Source organism: Syngnathoides biaculeatus, chromosome 12 (assembly GCF_019802595.1).
Source record: "Syngnathoides biaculeatus isolate LvHL_M chromosome 12, ASM1980259v1, whole genome shotgun sequence".
Lineage (NCBI taxonomy): Eukaryota > Metazoa > Chordata > Actinopteri > Syngnathiformes > Syngnathidae > Syngnathoides > Syngnathoides biaculeatus.
In genome coordinates, this window is record NC_084651.1 from 26,488,679 (window position 1) to 26,510,883 (window position 22,205).

At 42.6% G+C, this 22,205-nt stretch overlaps 1 protein-coding gene across 2 annotated transcripts in view; it reads right to left on the reverse strand.

Moving 5' to 3' along the window:
* Window positions 1-21,310, reverse strand: part of eno4 (enolase 4) — a 54,543-nt gene extending 33,233 nt beyond the window's left edge. For both annotated transcript variants that reach the window (XM_061837426.1, XM_061837427.1), the window contains exons 1-6: window positions 21,117-21,310; window positions 20,416-20,544; window positions 19,125-19,309; window positions 12,559-12,692; window positions 4,302-4,468; window positions 426-554 (exon numbers count right to left, since the gene is read on the reverse strand). In XM_061837426.1, the coding sequence (XP_061693410.1) occupies window positions 426-554; window positions 4,302-4,468; window positions 12,559-12,692; window positions 19,125-19,309; window positions 20,416-20,544; window positions 21,117-21,278 (906 nt within the window). In that variant the 5' untranslated portion in view covers window positions 21,279-21,310. The remainder of the gene's footprint in view (window positions 1-425; window positions 555-4,301; window positions 4,469-12,558; window positions 12,693-19,124; window positions 19,310-20,415; window positions 20,545-21,116) is intronic.
* Window positions 21,311-22,205: the final 895 nt, after the last annotated feature.

Here is a 22,205-nt window from a genome sequence, read left to right on the forward strand (position 1 = left end):
TTCACAATTAACCATGAACAAGGGATTAATGTTATCTACCCGCCCTCAATGGCCCCTCTTACATGTGGTGAGCTCATGAGAAGGGGGACCCATGTTACTCTTTCGGTCTGTGCCCGGCCAAGCCCGATGGGTGCAAGCCTGGCTACCTGGCACTCACCTTTGAGCCCCAATTCCAAGCTTGGCTTCAGAGGGGGTTCTGCTCACCCCGGGCAAGTCATGAAGTAAGTGAACACATTTTTAGGAATGCCACTTCTTGATTCCAATTTTCACATGTTGCTGTTTTCATCCAGGGAAAACTCATATCATCAAAACTGTTCTGATCCATCTTAGGTTATTAAACACCCCTCAGTAGACAACTGGCAACTCTCACAAGAGAAGTCGCAAAGACAGAGAAAACACAGAATAGTGATTGGAGAGTTGAATACTTGTTTCACTTGTTGCCCTGCGTTGGGGATCAGTATGACCTCTTCCAGCAATTTGAGTTTTCCAGGAGAAGTCTTCCCACAGCTCAGTATCGTTACCAAGGTTACAGGAATGTGAAATCTGCCTTGGTCCTGTCCATAAACATAGGATTCAAGACATTTTTGACACATTCTGTGTAGACTACAGTAGTGTTGGTGAATGTGTGCCTAACTTGGGGTGCAATTCATGGATGGGTCAGGCAGTTTAATACAGAAGCAGACGCACACACACACACACTGACACAGACACGTGCACACATTAAAACTCTTTCCCTCACATTCAAATTCATCTAGATCAGGGGTGTCAAACTGATTCTAGCTCAGGGACCACATGGAGGAAAATCAATTACCATGAGGGGTGGACCCGTAAATCATGGCCTATATATACAAATTTATATATTCTGTAACTTAAAATGAACAACTACATGATTGTGTTCTTTGTTTTAATACAGTCCAAAATAGTCCAACATCATTGTTTTTTTTTATTCTGAGGAAAAAGGACACAATGCCTCAGTTATTCACATAAGTATATCATAGAACACTGAACTCTATCAGAGCCTCATTTTTCAGTGAGAAATATCTATAAAAATAACAGAATCCTGTTTCCTAAACAAGTGCAAGAATAGCGTATTCTGTCATCATACTCCATAACTTTGTTGTGCCCTAGCAGCTGTTTGTTCAAGTTATTCATGTGCTTTGTAACATCCACCATAAATGAAAGGTCCTGTATTTATTCTGTGGAATGAAATCCTAACACCGATTTGCCCTTTTTTTCCATGAACTGTCCAATTTCTTCTCGTAACACAAAGAAATGCCCAAGTACAGCACCTCGGCTTAACCTTACCTCACTGAGCATGGCACGCCATAGATGTGGTCTTTTCTCTCATAGAGGGCTGTAAAACTGAAAGTGGTTCAGGCTTCTGGATCAGATTAAATTAAGAGTTTTGATGATCACCGTCATGATGTTATCCATCATTAATGACTTGCAACACAAAGCGTCCTGGTTCATAGTCAAAATCAGAATCAGCTTTACTGGCCAAGTGTGTAAAAACACAAGGAATTTTTCTCTGGCAGTCGGTGCTGCCCTGGTACGACATTCAGAACAAAGAACAACAAAGTAATAAGAACAAAGAACATGAGACATTTCTATTTATAGGAACTATTCCTGATAAGAGTCGTGCAAAATGTAAAATCTTCATTTAGAAGAGGTAAGAGATAAGTGTATCAACGTCATACATTGTGTAACACTTGTACAGAATCACTTTACCCATTCGCGCTTCCAGTTATAGATCAGTGGAATTACAATTGTGCAAAGGGAGCAGTTTACAGTGACGAATCGTGCGATAGTCTACAAATTATATTACTTATACTGATTGGACCAGCAAGGAGTGAGTGTGTCCCAACAATGGCACAAGGCAGAAAATAGTAAATTTGATGATCAAGAATTTAATCACTTAATTGCCAGAGGGCAAAAACTGTTCAAATGCCTGCTAGTTTTTACTTGCATTGATCTATAGGTAATGTCCAGGATGTGGAGGATATGAAAGGATCCTGCCTGCTCTGGAGCTAGTTAGATGACTGCCGTGTGGAACTGTCTCAGCAGCTCATGTGACAGACCGTGCTTCCTCAGAAGCCACAAGAAGTACATCCTTTGCTGGGCTTCTTTTGAGGATGGAGTTACTCATTTTTTTCTTTTGGCTTGTCCCGTTATGTGTCGCCACAGCGTGTCATCTTTTTCCATCTAAGTCTATCTCGTGCATCCTCCTCTCTAACACCTACTGCCCTCATGTCCTCCCTCACAACATCCATCAACCTCTTCTTTGGTCTTCCTCTTGCTCTTTTGCCTGGCAGCTCCATCCGCAGCACCCTTCTACCATTATACTCACTCTCTCCCCTCTGCACATGTCCAAACCACCGTAGTCTGCTCTCTCTAACCTTGTCTCCAAAACAGTGAACTTTGGCTATCCCTCTAATGAATTCATTTCCAATCCTATCCAACCTGTTCACACCAAGTGAGAACCTCAGCATCTTCATTTCTGCTACCTCCAGTTCTGCTTCCTGTTGTTTCTTTAGTGCCACCGTCTCTAACCCGTACATCATGGCTGACCTCACCACTGTTTTATAAACTTTGCTCTTCATCTTAGCGGATACTCTTCTGTCACATAGAACACTAGACCCTTCCGCCAACTATTCCATCCCGCTTGGATCAGTTTCTTCATGTCCTTACCCCACTCTCCATTGGTCTGTATTGTTGACCCCAAGTATTTGAAGTTGTCCACCCTCGCTATCTCTTCTCCCTGGAGCTTCACTCTTCCTCCTCCGCCCCTCTCATTCATGCACATATATTCTGTTTTACTTTAGCGAATCTTCATTCCTCTGTTTTCCAGTGTGTACCTCCATCTTTCTTATTCTCCACCTGTTTCCTGCTTTCACTGCAGATCACAATATCATCTACGAACATCATGGTCCAAGGAGACTCCAGTCTAACCCCGTCTGTCAGCCTATCCATTACTACCGCAAACAGGAAGGGGCACAGCGCAGAACCCTGATGCAGTCCCACCTCCGCCTTAAATTCTTCTGACACACCTACGGCACATCTCATCGCTGTTCTGCTGCCCTCATACATGTTCTGTCCTTTAGCTGTGTTAAAATCTCCTAGGATAATGACCAGTGAATCTGGGTATTTTTTCTCAAGCTGCTGTCATTGTATTTCATTGGCACCCTCTCCACGAACTCTCCGATGACAATCAATGTGTCATCAACTCCGTGGATTAAAATGGCCAGTTGTGCAACGTTAGTAATGTCCTTGCTTTCGTCAGTTGGAACTGTAAATGCAATAAATGACTTTACTTTGTGCTTTTACTGTGTGTCCATATCCACTGAAAAATTTTAAATCCTGTCTCCAACCGTGTTTTCATCAAGCCCATGTTTGCAAAAGCCTGGCGCCTCTCAAGGCACACAATCTCTGCTGCCTTCATCATGCATGTTTTAGCAAATTAAGCCTCTTAAATGGTTTTGAAACCACTGCGATTTCATTGGCATTGATGTAGCTAGCCTTCACAGCAGCGTCACTGATGGTCTGCCATGAGTAAGGACAGGCTGCTGTTTCTTCAGACCCGCCAAGACCTCATTCACCTTCTTTGTACTGCGCTGTCCTTGAAAGTAGTAACATTTGTCCAAATGAAGACTCAAATAGTGGTGACAAAGGTTATATTCTTTCAGCACTGCTGCATGCTGGCAACACACCAAACATACACATACAGCTTTTCCACTCACTTCCGTAAATAAACAGGAGGATAACGATTTTCTTGGAACATGGTGCACTCTGCGTCAACTTTTCTCTTTTTTGACAGACATATTGGGGCATGAGGATGCCAAAGCACACGTTAAAAATTCCATAGAAGCCGGAGTAAATACTGCGTGCAATACACAAACCAGCTCATCTGGACTGCACGCTTGACCTACTTACTCTGCTCCAGTATAAACGGTTTGTTTGCTGAACACAATTGTTATTGCACCATCCAGTGGAAGCAATCAGAACAGCAGTTGCTTTGATGTAAAAAATTGCAACTCCTTTTTAGGTCCATGTTCATGCCAATGTTTTTCCACCTTACACAATCATCTTGCGTGCCAGATTAAAGTGGTTTGCGAGCAGGATCCGGCGTACGGGCCGTACATTTGACACCCCTTTTCTAGATGGTAAATTTGCCTTATACCTCTATCAAGATTAAGTTTTTTTTGTTTGTTTGTTTTTTTTTATTGTCACAGCATTTTTCTGATAAAAAGGTAAGTGAGGAAAGATGAGAAAATTCAACCAGACACGATGCCCTTGGCTCTCACCTCTGGATTCTTTAGGACACGGATGTACTTATAGAGTGGCATGCCTTTTATCTGGGCTCCACTCTTTGCCACAGCCAGAGACACTGAGCCAATGGCCAAGCATCCAGGCAGCACTGGTTCAGGTGGCTCAGCTGGACAAAAAGGCTTTTCTGAACCGCCCTTTTTTTCTGTGATTAAAAATCAATTAAAAATTAATGGTGTTGGTTGCCTGGTCATTGAAAGTTACATCCCATATTAAAGGAAGCCTTAATTATCATAACTCATTTTGGTCTAACATACCGTCTGATCTGATCTCAAGGGGGCCACACAAGTACTCATAGCGTATAGAGATAGCAGTAACAAATCTCAGTTTTTCCCTTTTTTCATGCAAAAAACAACAAATACATTGTAAACATCTTCAGATTTAATGAATTGTCCATCCATCCAACCATTATCTGACCCGCTTATCCTCACAAGTGTCACAGGAGTGAAGGAGCCAATCCAAGATGTCATCGGGCAAGAAGCAAGGTACACCTGGTTACCAGCCAATCGCAGGGCACATAGAGACAAACAACAGTCATACTCACAATCACACCTAATTAATGCATGTTTTGGGGATGTGGGAGGAACTGGAGTGCCTGGCGAAAACCCACATCCACAGGCAAGGGGAGAACATACAAACTCTAGACAGGGATCTAAACCCTGGTCCTGCCATGACTGCCATGGAGAAAGCAAAAGAGAGACCGTAAATAGGAGGCTAGAACGCACCTTTATGTGCATGCGATCGACGTATTGGCCATTCCTGAATCAAGCGACGAAATGGATGATATGCTGATGTCTTTTGTTTCTGGACATGCCATCACGCGATCGACAAAAACTGCCTTGAGATCGGCTGGTGAATCGCGATCGACAGATTGAGCAACTCCTGCTCTAGACCACTTGTATACTTCCATTAAACATGCATATCACGCAATTCCCCATGCCTCCTCCTCCTCTGATCACTGCTTACTCTACTAAATACCTACATAGAGGCAAGCACTTAAGTCCGCGAAGCCTTTGGTAAAATCAGTACCAACGAGGCAAAATTAGTACTTCAAAAGTGCTTTGACTGCACTACAAATTCAGCGTGCTGCCTTGATAAATTCATGGATATTGTTCCGGCGTATGTCAGCTTCTGTGAGGCGTGGGTGTACCAACAAAAACTTTTTGCACGTTCAATGACAACAAGCCATGCTTAACAGCCAGACTAAGGCAACTCTGCCAGGCTAAAGTGGTCGCATATCATAGTGGGGATAGGGCACGAGAAAGTAGCTGACTGTCACGATCGGGACTCGAGGGCGGACCCAAATGCACGACTCGGGTGACAGGCAAGCGGTAAGGAGAAAGTCTTTATTCGTTCCAGAGTCGGTAACCGGGGAGTCAGTCACCACAAACAGCAGGAACAGGAGCGACAGGCTTACAGGGTAGGTCGGGAGACAGGCATTCGTCGGTACACGGGAGGTTGGCGTCAGGAATGTGGAAGTGTGGGAACGAGGCATGCGAGGCGACGATCTGGCGAAGACCAGTCGTCCCCTTGGTCCTATAAGTACCAAGGTTAATCAGCGGAGATGAAGCGCAGGTGTGCGCCTCCTAATCATCGTTGGTCTGCTGAGAAACGCCTAGCAGGGGGTGGAACGGCAGGGCCATGACAATACCCCCCCCCCCTTAACGGCCGGCTCCAGATGGCCCAGGAGCTTCAGGATGTGCCGCGTGGAAGTCACTGATGGGGGTGGGGTCAACAATGAAGCGGGAGGGGATCCAGGAACACTCCTCCAGGCCATACCCCTCCAATCCACCAGGTACTGGACCCCCCTGCCTCTGCGACAAGAAGAAAGCAGACGGCGCACCGAGTACACAGGCCCACCGTCTAACAGGAGGAACCAGTGATGAGGGACAGGTTGGGTGTAGCCTGCTCACATGGAAGGTGGGGTGGACCCTCACCGACCTGGGGAGCATTAATGACACGGCGACAGGGTTGATGAGCTTGCTGACGGGGAACGGAGCAACGAACCTGGGAGAAAATTTACGCGATTTCGCAGTGGAAGATCCTTTGTGGACAACCACACACGTTGTCCCACCTTGAACGCCGGTGCCTTTCTCCTCTTGAGGTCCGCTCCGGACTTGTAGGAGCTGCTCATGCGCGCCAATGTCTTGCGAGCGGCCCCCCAGGTCCTCTTGGAGCGTCTCACCACTGCCAGAGCGGACAGCACCGCGGAGTCTGTGGCCATTGATGGAAATAGAAAGGGAGGATAACCGTGCACTACGTGGAAAGGAGCCATACCTATGGACGCGGAGGGCAGGGAGTTGTGAGCATACTCCACCCATATGAGGTGCTGGCTCCATGTGCTGTGGTCACGAGATGCCAAGCAGCGTAGGCCGGTTTCCAGGTCTTTGTTAATCCTCTCCATCTGGCCGTTGGACTCCGGGTGATGGCCTGATGTCAGTATCGCCGTAGCCCCGATGAGGGTGCAGAACCCCTTCCAAAAACAGGAAACGAACTGTGGACCCCTGTCTGAGACTATGTCTACCGGCAGCCCGTGGTAGCAGACATCCTCGTCCAGCAGCAGCTGGGCCGTTTGCTTGGCGGACGGGATCTTTGGTGCCGGCATGAAATGGACCATCTTGGAGAAACGGTCAACGATGGAGAGCACCACCATGTTCCCCTGGGAAGTAGGTAGCCCAGTGACGAAATCCACGGATGGGCTCCGTCCCAGGAGTGAGCGTAGGTGGCAGGGAAGCGGGTGGAATGTATGCCCAGCCAGGGCTGGAATGTCAAGGCCATGACACTGACTCGAGAAATTAACATTACAAAGAGGGATTATGCAGCTAAACTGGAAAAACATCTTGGCTCTAATGAATCAATCTGGCACGGATTACAACTGCTCACTAATTACAAGTGATGTTCACTCCTCCAGTAGAAAACAATAGAAAACTAGCCGAAGACCTCAAAATCTTTTACTGTAGATTTGAAAAGGACACTTTCACTCCACACAACCACCAAGCCACACCACCGTCTATACCACCGTTTAACATCCATGAAATGGACAAGAGGCAAATCTTCACACAACAAAAGATCAACAAAACGCCAGACCCAGACCTTGTGTCCTCATCATGCCTTAAAGTCTACACAGACAAACTTGCTCCTGTATTTCACAAAGATCTTCAACAGGTCTCTAGAAGTGTGTGAAGTACCGACATGCTTCAAATGCTCCACCATCATACCAGTCCTAAATAAAACAGCAGTCTCAAGTCTTAATGACTCCAGGCCAGTTGCCTTTTCATGAAGTCTTTTGAATGGCTTGTGCTGGATCACCTCAAGAGTGTCATAGGTCCCCAGCTGAACCCACTGCAGTTTGTCTATCAAGCTAATAGGTTGGTGGCTGATGCCGTCAACATAGGTCTACACTTCATTGTTGAACATCTCGACAGTGAGGGAACCTTTGCGAGGATCCTGCTCATGGACTTCAGCTCTGCGTTTGACACCATCATCCCTGAACTCCTCTCCTCCAAATTTCTCCAGCTCAGCATTTTGCCTGCAATCTCCCGGTGGATCTACAACTTCCTGATGAACAGGACAAAGCGAGTGAGGCTGTGCCACACCACCTCATCCATGCCCACAATTAGCACCGGACCACCCCAAGGTTTTGTCCACTCCCCTCTGCTCTTCTCGCTCTACACAAACGACTGCACCTCGAGGCACCAAGCTGTCAAACTCTTAAATATGACAATCTTCGGCATTATTAAAGACGGCAGCGAGTCTGCGTATCGACATGACGTGACAAGACTGGAGCTTTGGTGTGGCCAACACAACCTGGCGATGAACATTCTAAAGACTGTAGAGATGATTCTGGACTACAGGAAGCATCCTTCACCTCAACCGCCCCTGATGCTGTCCGAATGTCTTGTGTCAACTGTCGAGACCTGCAAGTTCATGAGAATTAAAGTCTCACAGGACCTGAAATGGGAGACGACCATCAACTCTATCCTCAAAAAACCCCAGAAAAGAATGTACTTCTTGCAGAATCTGAGGGAGCAGGGCCTGTTACAAGAGCTGCTGACACAGTTCTACACAGCGATCATCCAATCGGTAGTGTACCTACATCACGGTCTGGATTGGGGCTCCCACAAAAAGGACAAACTCCGACTTCAACACCAATCAAATCCGCTGAACAGATTTTCGGCACCACTCTACCCACCCTTGAAGACTTGCACACCACTCAAACTTGGTGCAGAGCGGGCAGGATCATTTCAGACCCTCCACTTTGCACCAGTTCCTCCAGCTCCTTTCTTCGAGTAAGGGCTACCAATCAACGCAAGCAATCAAAGCAGGCATTTAAAAGATTTTTTTGCCGTCTCCTGACCATGCCTCAGTTGTGGTCGATCAGCAGCAGCAGCTGCCATCTCCCGACCACGCTTTGGCAGTGCTTGTCTAGCAGCAGCCGCTGTCTCCCGCCCATTCCTTGGCGGTGTTCGACCAGCGTTAGCAGCTACCAGCTCTCAACTACGTCTAACCGGGGCTTCATCATCTGTTCCTGTTTGGTTCCAGCTTTACCAATGGGACCCCCCCTCATGGACGTCTGCCTGACTTTCCCCGTGGGGACCCTGGTGCTTGGCGTCCTAGCTGACCTCCTGAACTACACAGCCAAGGTCCTTGCTTTGGGTGGCCTGGATGGCCACCAGACAGACTCTACGCCTCGGATGGGCCTAGAAATTCTGTCCATAAAAGTTATGAACAGAATCGTAGACAAAGGGGAATCGTTAGCACAGTAAAACCCTCACCGGAAACAACTCCGACTTATTGTCGGTAATGCGTACCAAACTCTGACACTGGTCGTAGAGGGACTGAACATCCTGTATCAGGGGTTTTGGCACCGCATAATTCCGAAGCACCCCTCCACAGGAAACCCTGTGAGACATGGCCGAACACCTCATCCAAGTCCACAAAATACTGGTTGGGCGAAGTCGAAGGCGAAGGACCCTGCCGAGGGTATAGAGCTGGTCAACTGTTCCACGGCCAGGACAAAAACCACACTGCTTCTCCTGAATCTGGGATTTGACCTCCGGAAGGGCCCTCCTCTCCAGCACCCTTGCATATACCTTCCCAGGGTGCGTGATGGGCTGATCCCAAAGTACAGGCGCTGAGCTGGGGGGGAGGGGCAATAAGTATGTCCACACTTGTTCGGCACCTCCCACTGTGAGCAACTCCAGAGTGGAACACAGTCCAACCCCTCTCAATAGGACTTGTACCAGAGCCCAAGCGGTGTGTGATTTATGTTTTACATCTATAGATATATTATACCTTCAACTTTCACAGGTTTCGTCCTGTTGTGGCTTCTAGCTCTCCGGGTCAAGCTTTTCTTCATGTGATGTTGTTCCTACCAGCTCCATGTGCATACATCTGGACATACATAACTGTCTTGTTTTATCTTTCTCACTTTCTCTCACAATATAATGAAAGGACTTGTCGTCTGATCTTTAGTAAGAGGTGACAATTCATAATACTTGTATCTTTCCCTCTTTTTCCTTCTTTTTGTCATAAAAATCCACAAAGACAAGATTGTTTCCTTGCTTATGGGGTCAGAAAAAAGATTTTGCCAAAACACAACTTAGCTCCGTGGTTTTTCTTGTCCCTCATCTAGGATTTGTTTGTCATGTGTGACCCTAGCAGGGGCGTGAAGCCCCCAACAACTTCGCTCCTAGGATCATTGGAAGACACAAACCCCTCCACCACAATAAGGTGATGACTTCATGTTGTTTTTTTGCAAACCACATGCCGGTTTAGTTTAGTACTGAGGGGAGGCTTTCGTCGGGCCAGTCTACCATAAAGCCCGACTGGTGGAGGGCTGGTGAGATGGTTCACTTTCTAGAATTTTCTTACATCTCCCGACTGCATCTTTGGAGCTCAGCCACAGTTATCTTTGGGTACTTCTCCACCTCTCTCACCATGGCTCTTCTCCCAACGATTGCTCAGTTTGGCCAAACGGCCAGCTCTTGGAAGGGTTCTTGTCATCCCAAACATCTTCTGTTGAAGAAATTTGGAGGGCACTGTGCTCTTAGGAATCTTAACTGCATAAGATTTTTTTTTTTTTTTTGCAACCTTGGCTTGGTCTTTATCTCTGAGCACTTCAGGCAATTGATTTAACCTCATGATTCTCATTTGCGCTGACATGCACTGTGAGCTGTTAGGTCTCCATCAACAGGTTTCTGACTTTCCTCATCAAGTCCAGTCAGTATAATCAAACACAGCTGGACTCTAATGAAGCTGTAGAACCATCTCAAGGATGATCAGAAGCTAGGGATGGCACCCAACTTAAATGTAGGAGTGTTAAAGGATGATCAGATGAACTGGATAGCACCCAAGTTAAATGTATGAGTGTCACAGCAAAGTGTCTGAATACTTAAAGCTGTGTGATGTTTTTCTTTTTTAATAAATCTGCAAAAATATTTTATAATTTTCTTTTTTCCATCAATATGGGGTGCTGTGTTTACACTAATGAGAAAAAAACATGAATTCAAGATTATTTTGGCAAATGGCTGCAATATAACAGAGAGTAAAACATTCAATAAGGTCTGAATACTTTATTATAAATACCATCATTTGTTATGTTTTATGCATCCTGAAGAACAATGTGCACCCCACAGCTGACCTAAAAAAATTGGGAAAACCCTTGTACCAATGTACAATCCGCACTACCAATTTGATGCGATCCATTCTCTCAGAACTTTATAAATTATTTGTATTTCTATTTTGTCAGGTTTTCACTTTTGTTTTGTTTGTACTTTTATTGTTTTTCAAAGAATTGTTTGTATGACAATCAGTAATAATAATCTTTGTGCATGTGCTGATGTAGCAGTAATATATGTACTGTATATCTCGGGACAGGCCACAGGACATGCATGTTCTGGTTCCTGTAAATGTCAGAACAGAATCCCTCAACCTCCTATAATAAATTATCAATGATGGTATAACATTTTCTGTTGATAACATTTTTTACAGTCTTAAATATTCAATAAACAATTTAACACGTTTTAACTTGAGAAACTTTGTGAAGAAATGTTTTTTTTTTTTTTTGCATTAAATATTTGTAGACAGTGCAGTTTAACCACTACAATACACATCCTTGACAAAGCCTTCAAAAGAAACATCTGACTTATCTCCACTCTGAAAAAGATCCACAGGAGCTACCTTTGGTTCATCACTGTGGAACTCATCATTGATAACTTGGTCCAGTTCCGGTGCATCCTACATTGCATCGTGAACAGTGATCCATCTTCCTCCACAAGTCTGGACCGTCCATGGCATTTGTGAGCAACATTTTTTTTAATCCTAACAGTCTTGGTTTTCTTTATTCCTCATTATTGTCAATGCTTTGAGTGGAAGCTCCAAAAGGCTCATTGCACAGCCTCTTGCCCTATGCTCGGCTACAATCTGTAGCAGCTCTTCCTCCATCTCTGGGAACTGCGCAACTCTCCCACATTTTTGATAAATGATTTTCTCCTTTGTCGTCCTCCACAACCTCACATACGATTGACCCTCTTTGAACTGCTACGCTGCTTCGCAGTTTCCCACTTCTTCAGCAGCATTGATGACTTCTCTGCTAAAAGCACCTACCTACCCTTGTAGTTTACAATTTTACTTAGTTTAAGTTAAAACAAACTCACGGTCAGGTTGGCAGTGTACATTACCGTAGGACATATAAATGTGTCACATTAGACATTGGCTATCATATTGAAATGTAAATGTATACCATTTTCCACTACATGGATAAGACAATAGAATGTGATTTTTTTTTTAATCACTAGCTAAATTTAATGGCATCTATTGAGTTTTTGAAAATATTTTGGGAAAATTTTACACATTATACATGCAAAATTAAGGTACCTTTATTCATGCAAAACAGTTAATTTTATACTTTTAATTGGTAAAATTTGTTGGATGTTACCAACGATTTTGAAGTGGATTACAAGACATACAAATTAGCTCACACACTTCTTTAACACTTCTTGATGTGGCCTGCGATTGGTTGGCAACTAGTTCAGGGTGTACCCTGCCTCCTGCCCGTTGACAGTTGGGATAGGCTCCAGCACTCCCCGTGACCATTGTCAGGATAAGCGGCAAGGAAAATGGATGGATAATTGTTTGCAAGTTTACATAATTAAACTGACATACATTTGCCTAATGTATTGTGTCGTGTCCTCTTAGCTCAACAAGGTTACCAAAATGAATAAATTGTATTACTTTTATCAGTCTTCTTTTCTTTCTTCTTTTCAGGAGGCGAACATGGAACTTCCACTTCCTGTTCGCTAGTAGAAAGAATCTCTTCCTTTTCCTTCATTTCCTTCTCCTCCCGATGGCGGGCCATGAAGAAGTTGCTGTAAGATGATGTGATAAGAGTAATGAGCATCACAGTTTAATAAATACCATTCCAGTCACACTTCAATTATGGGATTTTGGAATTTGTAAATCATGCGACCTGCCTTACCGTAGTAGCACTGTCATAAAAGAAAACAATAAATTTTTCCGTTTGTTCAGCGCAAGAACTAATTAGAAGTAAGTTTTCTACATTTTGGACGTAACCTGGATTGTTCATAACAAAAATCATTTGAAACTCGAGATTCTGCCGAAAATCCTGAATGTATATACGAAGTTTTCGGTCTTGTTTTGAAATGATGCAAACGCCATATATTTAGTGAAATAGTACGTGACAACCCGACAACTGCAACAGCTGTTTTGCATGTACAAGGCTCAGTTATTATTGCACCAAAACACACATAAGCTGATAACGTAGTCCACAGTCTAAGTTGATATATTTTCACAAATGAGGATTTTAATGAACGAAATCCATTTAAAAAGTTGCCACGTTGATTTGAGCACGATAGTTGGTGATATCTTGCTTCACCATAAATATAATTTCACGTGGTAAACTGATGCCATAACCAGACAGTACCCAGACCCATCCAAACCCCTTTTTAGTCACATTTTTCCCAAGATGTCATGAGTAAAACCGCAAAACTTTATACTGAAAGCTGTAAACTGGTATCTTGTGGGATTTTTTGGGCACTAAATACTTAAAATACAAATTTAAATGGGGTGGATGATTCTGTTTACTGGACTGATATTGGTCTTTGAGCTGTAGAAGTTTGTGAATATGAACAGTTTTTTTTATTATTTATTTTTTAATTATAGCCACAGGTGCGCATGTAAATCCTGCATACCTATGCAAACAACAGGAGAGCTTTTGCTGTCATGAGAGTCAACATATTCACCAGAATATGGCAGACTGTCCAGACCATCTGCTGCAGTGCATGATGTAGCACCCAGGATTTCTTGCCAGCTGTCTGAACACTTAGGCACTGGAGGTTGTGTTTTTACAATTCAGGCAACAGTGACTGGATTTTCCACAGCATGATTAAGAGCTATTTTAAAAATTATTATTTCTCCTAATCAGCCCAACATTTTGACATTTATATTCATCCAGCCATCCATTTTCTTCATTTATCCTCACAAGGGTTGCGGGAGTGCTGAGCCTATCCCAGCTGTCATCAAGCAGAAGGAACTGGATATCCTGGAGAAAATGCACGCATGCACGGGGAGATCATGCAAACTCCGCACAGGTGGGGCCGGGATTGAACATAATTTAATAATAATAATAATTTAACAAATAACATAATTGTGAGGCCAATGCTTTGCAACTATGCTTCTCTGCCACCCCATTTAGATTAAGATTTTTCAAAATGAACAATTATTTATGTTATTATTGTTCCTCCTAAAAGCAGCATTCGTCCATTCAATGCTTGTTCAAACAAAGTCCCATTCTGGGAAATTGTAATATTTTCTTATTTTAAGGTTAATCCAACATACTACTTATAGACAGCTTGTAAAATGGTGTTGGGGAATTATTGGCAGACTTCCATCCTGCTGTGTGTCGTGACACCTGTCCTAATCCAGAGGGCCAAGAGTACACAGGATGTAAATGGTCTACATCCTGTTTTTTATTCTTTGTGTAAATGTTGATGTATATGTTTGAATACGAAGTAAACATACACGACAGAACTAGATTCATAGCATTTTCATTGAACTGTATGCTTATATTTTGTATAAATATGTTTCATAATATTTGCACAGAATTATTATTTGGTCTTTCAATAAGAGTACTTTGAGAACACTTGAGGTTGAAATATATGTTGCATCTTTGCTGTCGGGAAGATATGTGTTTCATTTTCATGAATCGGCACTTCATCAGTCTGGCAACTTTTGGAATGGACCAAAGATGGAGATTCAGCATCTGCTGATTCGATGTCAACCTCTTGTGTAGAAGATGCTTCCTGCAGCATCTGTAATTAATGTGGGAAAATAGAGTTCAAAGTTTATAAAATAAGAAAAAAATGTGTAGCTAAAGCACAGGTTCATTTCAATCTACTTCATGAAGCATATAATTATTTTTGATAAATTGCAAACAGGTGGCCTACTCTGTGAGTGACTAGTATGTGATAGTGCTTGTTTTAATACTGTGTAGTATTTTATTAAAATTAAAAACCCTGCACAAATAAATGAAAGGTTTGTATACATCCATCCATTTTCTTAGCGGCTTATCCTCGAAAGGGTCGCCGAAGTGCTGGAGCCTATCCCCAGCTGTCAACGAGCAAGAGGGAGGATAGTGAACTGGTTGCTAGCCAATAGCAGGGCACATGGAGACAAACAGCCACACTCTCAATCACACCTAGGGGCAATTGAGAGTGTCCAATTAATGTTGCATGTTTTTGGGATGTTGGAGGAAACCGGAGTGCCTGGAGAGAACCCACGGAGACACGGGGGGAGCATACAAACTCCGTACAGGGAGGGCTGGGATTGAACACAGATCCTCAGCACTGAGACCAACGCTTTCCAGCTGCTCCACCGTGCCGCCATTTGTACACGTCATTATTCTGTTTTTCTAGTTGAGAATGGTCAAACGTTTTGAACGACATGTGCTTCTATTATTCAACCATGTAAACAGTGTTAAAAGTTTTCAGGAAAAAAAACATACATACCTCCGCAACTTGTCTTTTAACAAAAGCTCTTTGCAGTTTTGGTACTTTCTGGGATAATTGGGGACTGAGCTTGTCGAAGGTTCAGCGGCTGATCCAAGTTCACGTTTTGTGTCTTTAGCAACAATGATCTGTTCAGGTGTTGGAACTGGCTGTATGCTAGGCACTGATCCAGGTTTTAACAGTTTTTTACATGAAAAACCATTCCAGACATGAGTCCACCAATAAAAGAGTCTGGGGTGAAATGTGTAATGCATATGACAAAGTGCTCACCGGGTGTGGAAAAATTAGCCCTCTCCGTTTGTATAAACCTTACCCACTTTTTTCTGAGGCTTGGGTCTTTTGGAAAACAATGTAAACTATAAACAGAATAACTTGAGTTACTACAAAACTGAACCACACACAGGTTCACCAAAGGGGTTTTTCTTCAGCGTAAACCAGCGAGGTTCCATGTTAATCCTAGTCCCACAACAGAATGTTTACTTTAAATGATGTCAGAGGTCAGCCACAAGAAAGGAGGCATTTTTCAGACACAGGAAACTAGGTCAAAGTTCGCGGAATTTAATGCATGAACACATTTTTCGGTAAAAACATTGAAAAGGTTACACTTTTTATGGTACACTTGAACATATATTTTTGTTTAGATCAGATAATTTGCGTTAGAAATTACACATTCCATACACTTTAAGTGTGTAGCCTGCCTGATAACAGCTGGGAAAGGCTAGAGCACTCCCATGACCCTCGTGAGGATAAGCGGCTCAGAAAATGGATGTATGGATGGATGCATGGATTTGAAAAGGCGTGTGCGAGCAAATCAACTGATAAACCTAAGTTAGATACACCGGTTCTGTGAGGAGGAATGGGCCAGCATTCCAGCAGAATACTATCAGAAGAGTGTGGAAGGTTATCCAAAACATTTGATCCAACTCATGCAGTTCAAAGTAAATGTTACTCGATACTAAGGAAATGCATGTGAACTTTTGACCTCAAAATAAGCAGTAGTAACATTCTCTAAGAAATTCTTTCATTATTGCGGCATTTAACAAAATGGAATAATTTAAGTGATCCTGACTGACCTGAAACTGGAGAGGTTTGAAATAAATGTCTCGAGCCCTGGATCACACACATTCAGGTGTGTAAGAAAAGACGTCAGATTTGAGGGGCACACAAACTGTGGTTCAGTCTGTGTGGCTTTCCTCAGTCCCTTGTAAGGAAGCAAACCATCATCTCTCCAGTAAGTAGTTGCAAATCATTTTTGTCCACAGTAGGACTTAAACAGTGAATATCTCCTTACACCTCAACAGTTTTAAAAAACTAATAATACTGTAATTTTTAAGAAATGACAATTAATGAAAATCAGATATCCAACCATTATCTGAGCCACTTATCCTCACAAGGGTCGCGGGAGTGCTTAAGCCCATCTCAGCTATCTTCGGACTGGAGGCGAGATACACCCTGGTAGCTAGCTAATCGCAGGGCACAACGAAATAAACAACCATTCACTCCCACAATCACATCTAAGGCCACTTTAGAGGCTTGTATTAATGCCTGTTTAGGGGATGTGGGAGGAAGGCAGAGTGCCCGGAGAAAACCTATCCAAACATGGGGAGAATGTGCAAACACAGGGCAGGCCGAGATTTGAACCCTGCTCCTTTGAACTGCGAGGCAGCCTCTCTAACCAGTCATTCACTGAAACCAGACAATACTTTGGTTTTATGTTTCAACAGAATTAGGAAAGAACTAATGAAACTGGTCCGGACAAAAATGACAAAACCCTGAGGATTTTATTGCACAACATTTTATGGCGATAACTGCAGTCCAAGAACTTCTGTAACTTTACATGTGACGTGGACCTGTCAATGGAAATTTTGGTGCACCGCTCCTTACAAGCAAATTTCTCTAGTTGTTTCAGGTCTCATTCATGCAATATTTGCAAAAAGATTTAGATCTGGGCTTTTTAGAATCATGTCACTGTTGTGTTCTAGTTGTGCCAAAATGTCTAATCAAAAAGGCAGATTCTGAGATGAGACAAAATCAGGGGTTTTTGGCAAAATCACATTAGCTCAGTTCAGTGTTTGAGGCCGCCAGTGTTCAGGCAGGTGCACAGATATTTTGTCGTGAGGTGCTCGCACCAACAAAGGTGGACCTATTGCCAAAATTATTCATACAATTATGAAAAACAGTAGTTTGAATTGAAATAATTTCTGTCAACACAATGCACACAGTCAACAATTGAATATAACTCTTAACAAAGGAGGTGTAGGGAGGCTAATGCCTTTTAGTGTAGATAGGTAGAAGGGTTATTCAGAATTTTGAGGTCAACTTTGGGAGTACGGGTTACACACCGGTGTGTAATACAGAGAAATTATGGTAATATGTAGACAGTAATTCTTTCAAGGACTCAAATAAAGGCCTATCAGATTACAAAACACTGGCTAAAATTGATGAGAGAGGGAAATTTAGATTATTTTTTCAATATTGATTATAAAGAAACTGGAGAGTGGACGACTAGCTAGCACATCTGCTTCACAGTTCTAATGACCTGGATTCAAATCCCTGCCCCGCATTTAAGCGGTTTACATTTTCTCCCCGGGACAGTGAGGGTTTTTTTGGAGACTCCGGTTTCCTCACACATCCCGAAAATATGCCTGGTAGGTTGATTTAAAGAATCTAAATTGCCTGTAGGTGTGAATATGAGTGTGAATGCTTTTTTATGTGCTCTGCCATTGGCCAGTGACCAATCGAGGGTGTACCCCGCGACTCACATAAAGATAGATGGGATTGGCTCCAGCACACCTGCAACCCTACTGAGGATAAGCTGTATAGAAAACGGATGGCTGTTTTGATGCAAGAAGACAAAAATGGGTGGCAGAGGACACCGTTTGGGCAAGTTCTTGAGCACCACCTACTGGGTATGTGTGCACATGTGTGCCTGTGTCTGTGACATAGCATCTACCAATGTCAATATTTTACCTTATTTTACTGTTTCTGTCACTATTTTTTTTGACAAAGGAAATTTGGTGCTAATGTATGATTGCCAAACACTGCTGGATATTGGTCTCTCCAAGAGTTTAAAGGACGAAATTATTTTGCCCCTTCCTGGAGCAGCCCCTCTAAGAGCGCATGACAAACACTGCCAGCCATTTACACCCAAGGATGACTAACAAAAAAAAACATGTAATTATTCAGAAAAGCTGTGATTAACCGTAAATCTTTTCCAACGTCTGTGAAAGGAGAATAGATGGAGGTGTTTGCGCATGAGGACAGGGCAAAGGAGAGTCACAGAAATTATTTCATTACAGTTATCACCTCAAAAGAATGCGCAAAAAAGGGTAGCATCATTTTGGTCTACAACCTGTTTATTAGTTTGTTGGTTGAAGTAATTGTGTTGGACTACAAAAAGAGCAATGCCTGAATTTCAAATAAAATTTCAGTCCAATTTTATGTAAAACCTGTTTAACTCATTTCAAGCAATTTCATTCACTAGGGTTGATTTTATTTCCTTTAACTGATCAATTTTGTTGATGTGTAAGATCTGTTTTCAAATGTTTCGATTTTCATTTTGCCAACATATGAACACACAATGATGTTCGGACACCTAACACAAAGTGTGTATTTTTTTGTAGGATTTCTAGCTTCTATGGCTTATAAACTTTAAAAAAATACGCAGAGAAAAAATACTAGCTCATTGTAAGCTCTGTTGAGCAAGCCATTTTTAAATTCAGGAAAGTGGAGATACAGATGTGACTTCTCAGCTGGAAAGCAGATGAATTGTACCTTAGTTTCTGGTCAACTTCTGACTGATCACAAGGGTTCTGCTCCTTCAGCATTTTGTTCAGAGGTTCAACAATCCAATGTACCGCAGTCTTGACATGGTGCACTCTCTCCTCGCTCTTTGCCTGCCAGTCCAGAAAAGGATCTTTTTGCCCAAGGTGACTGGAAATGGCAGCCGAGGAGATTCTCTACATATTAAAAAAAAAGAAAAGAAAAAAAAAACAGTCCTTGAAAAGGAAAACTTTTAACATATTTGGACTACTTACAGGTTTGTCATTTTAATGTCTGCAGCAAGTGTGTCAAACTAATTGTAGTTTAGGGACCACATTAAGCCTATTTTGAGGTCAAAGGGGCAGAACCATTTAAAGAACCTTTTATAATAACCTATAATATCCATCCATCCATTCATCCATCAATTTTCTTTGCCGCTCATCCTCACGAGGGTCGCGGGGAGTGCTGGAGCCTATCCCAGCTGTCAACGGGCAGGAGGCAGGATACACCCTGAACTGGATGCCAGCCAATCACAGGGCACATGGAGACAAACAGCCACACTCACAATCACACCTAGGGGGAATTTGAAGTGTCAAATCAATGTTACATGTTTTTGGGATGTGGGAGGAAACCCAAGTGCCTGGAGAAAACCCACATAGGCACAGGAAGAACATGCAAACTCTGCACAGGCGGGTCCGGGATTGAACCCGGGACCTCAGAACTGTGAAGCCAACGCTTTACCAGCTGATCCATCATAATAAATAATAGTAATAATAATTCAGTTCGGTCTGCTGGAGAGTTCCAATACAAAGTGGCATCACCTTTAACTGACTTGCTCATCATATTATACGTCATTTTTGCAGCTAAGTGAGCAAGTCATTCTTGATTTTGTAGGATTGACAGAAAACCGTGGTGATGAATATGGGAGATTAATACACAAAAACACTTCAATGTGACTGCGTTAAAATAATTCCATGTGATAAATTTAAGCATAATTCCTTCACCATTTATCAGAAATGCTTGATTTCATTTATTGTGGTCCAAGGTGAAATAACCAGTTATTTCAGATTAAGGGAGCAATTAGTTTTTCCATATGGGGTGAGATAGGTTGGGTTTTTTTTTTTTTGGGGGGGGGGTGTTTTTTAACACACGTACATCATTTAGAGACTGCATTTTTGTAATGGGTTGTCTTTGGGAATTCTACAATTGCTCTCATAATAGGAAAAATCAAAATGTGACATATGCAAAAACAAAAGGAGCAAAGGCATTTTCACTGCTTTGTATGTCATTATTTCAACATTACCTTTTCCTTATTACAGATCATGCAAAAGACTTCAGCCTCAGCACATAGTTGCCCTCTTGAATCATACCGCTCCTTTCCATTGAGTCTGCTGATTAGGGGTTGTGATGAGAGGTTGGTGAAATAGTTTGCCTAAAGAGTCAGTATTTAGGGGGGGGGGATATTTAAATATGAATAATTGGGATTGGTACACTGAATGCAGAGATACAAGCATGAATGAAAAGGCTGTTACCACAGTAAAATTGCACGACAAGGTTATCTGATTTTACGAATATTCGATTACAGAGTGAATTTTAATTTTCCTATAGCATATTGTGTTGTGTTATTTCCAAAATTATGACTATCGTTTAAATTTTGCCAACTTGTAGCCCTACAGGTCACTTTCCTCTCTGGATGAGACAAGAGACAACGCGTAAAAAGAAGTCAAAGAATTTTAACATTAAAGCCAAAAAGATAATGTATATTTCTGAGCGCTTGCGTTCCAGTGTTAAAAAGATGTACATTCCATTCTATTATCGATTTTATTTCGAATTGAAATAACGACTGTGCTCCTGTTTCCACTGCGTATTTTTTTCGGCAGCACTGCTTGTCGGAAGGTTGACGCTCAATTCTTGACAAACAGCGAATTAGCTATAGTCCTAAAGTGCTGGGTGAACATGAAATAAGGCTCGGCTAAACAGACTAGTATAGAAAGTTTGATCCACCAAGTAACCGTGGACATCCTCGGGGTTCTGGAAGAAAAGCTCCCCCAGAGCTCTCTCGAGCTCCTCGGGTACTCTGTTTGCCCGATAAAACTCAGCAGCTGCGTTTTTGATGTCGGAGAACTCCTGGTCTTCTTCAGAAAGACAGTTGACGAAACAAGACATTGTTCAGCGGTCGTGTGTGCTAGTGCTCGCTAGCTGACTGTAACTGCTGTTTTTCGTTACCATGGCAGCAGCACGTTCGGGTCACCATAAGAGACTGCTCGTTCCGTTTTCCTTCGTGATTTCCCCATCACATGGATGAAAAAAAAAGCGGGGAAAACGCATTTACGCTCCATTACACACATAGGAATTATCTGCCACGATGGATGATACGAAGAACTGAGTTACTCTTGTTACTCATTTCGTGAAGTCACAGATCTTCTCAACAGGGTTTGAACGCAACTTGTCACACTGACGGTCCTTCAATGACCTCATCACAGATTACCGTCCTTGGAAAATCTTGAGCCTTCGTGAAAGACGTCAAGAGAGGTCCAAGTGACTGCACACAATACTATACAAGATGACATGATAACCACTTCTTCTTCATCCTCTCTTTCGTTTTTGTTTTAGCCTGACACCCATTAAGTCCATTTGAATTTACAATATCATATCAATAATAGTTGAAGTCATGTCACTTGCAAGTCGCGTGCATTTCTGAGTATGAAAACTCAGCGTTATCCATGCCTCTGTGTCAGCTGAAAATTGATCATAGAAAGCAAGGTAAATAAATTTGAATGCAACTTACAATGTGAATTTAAACAATTTCCATTTTTTTCTTAAATGGACGTGAACATCATTATTGTCAATATAATTATTCTCTGACATTTGTATGACAATAAATGTGTCCCATTTCCAAATGTATCGGAGCCTTACATGGTTTTATTGCAGCTGGTTTGTTTTGACGGTTTCTTTTCAGGAGAACAGATAAATGACAATAGAAAGCAACCACCCAATATAGCGAATATTTGTCAATATTACATGTTTAAATGCGTATACGCACACACTATGTAAGAAATTCTATGTTGTGAAAGATGCAAAGACCTGCTTGTG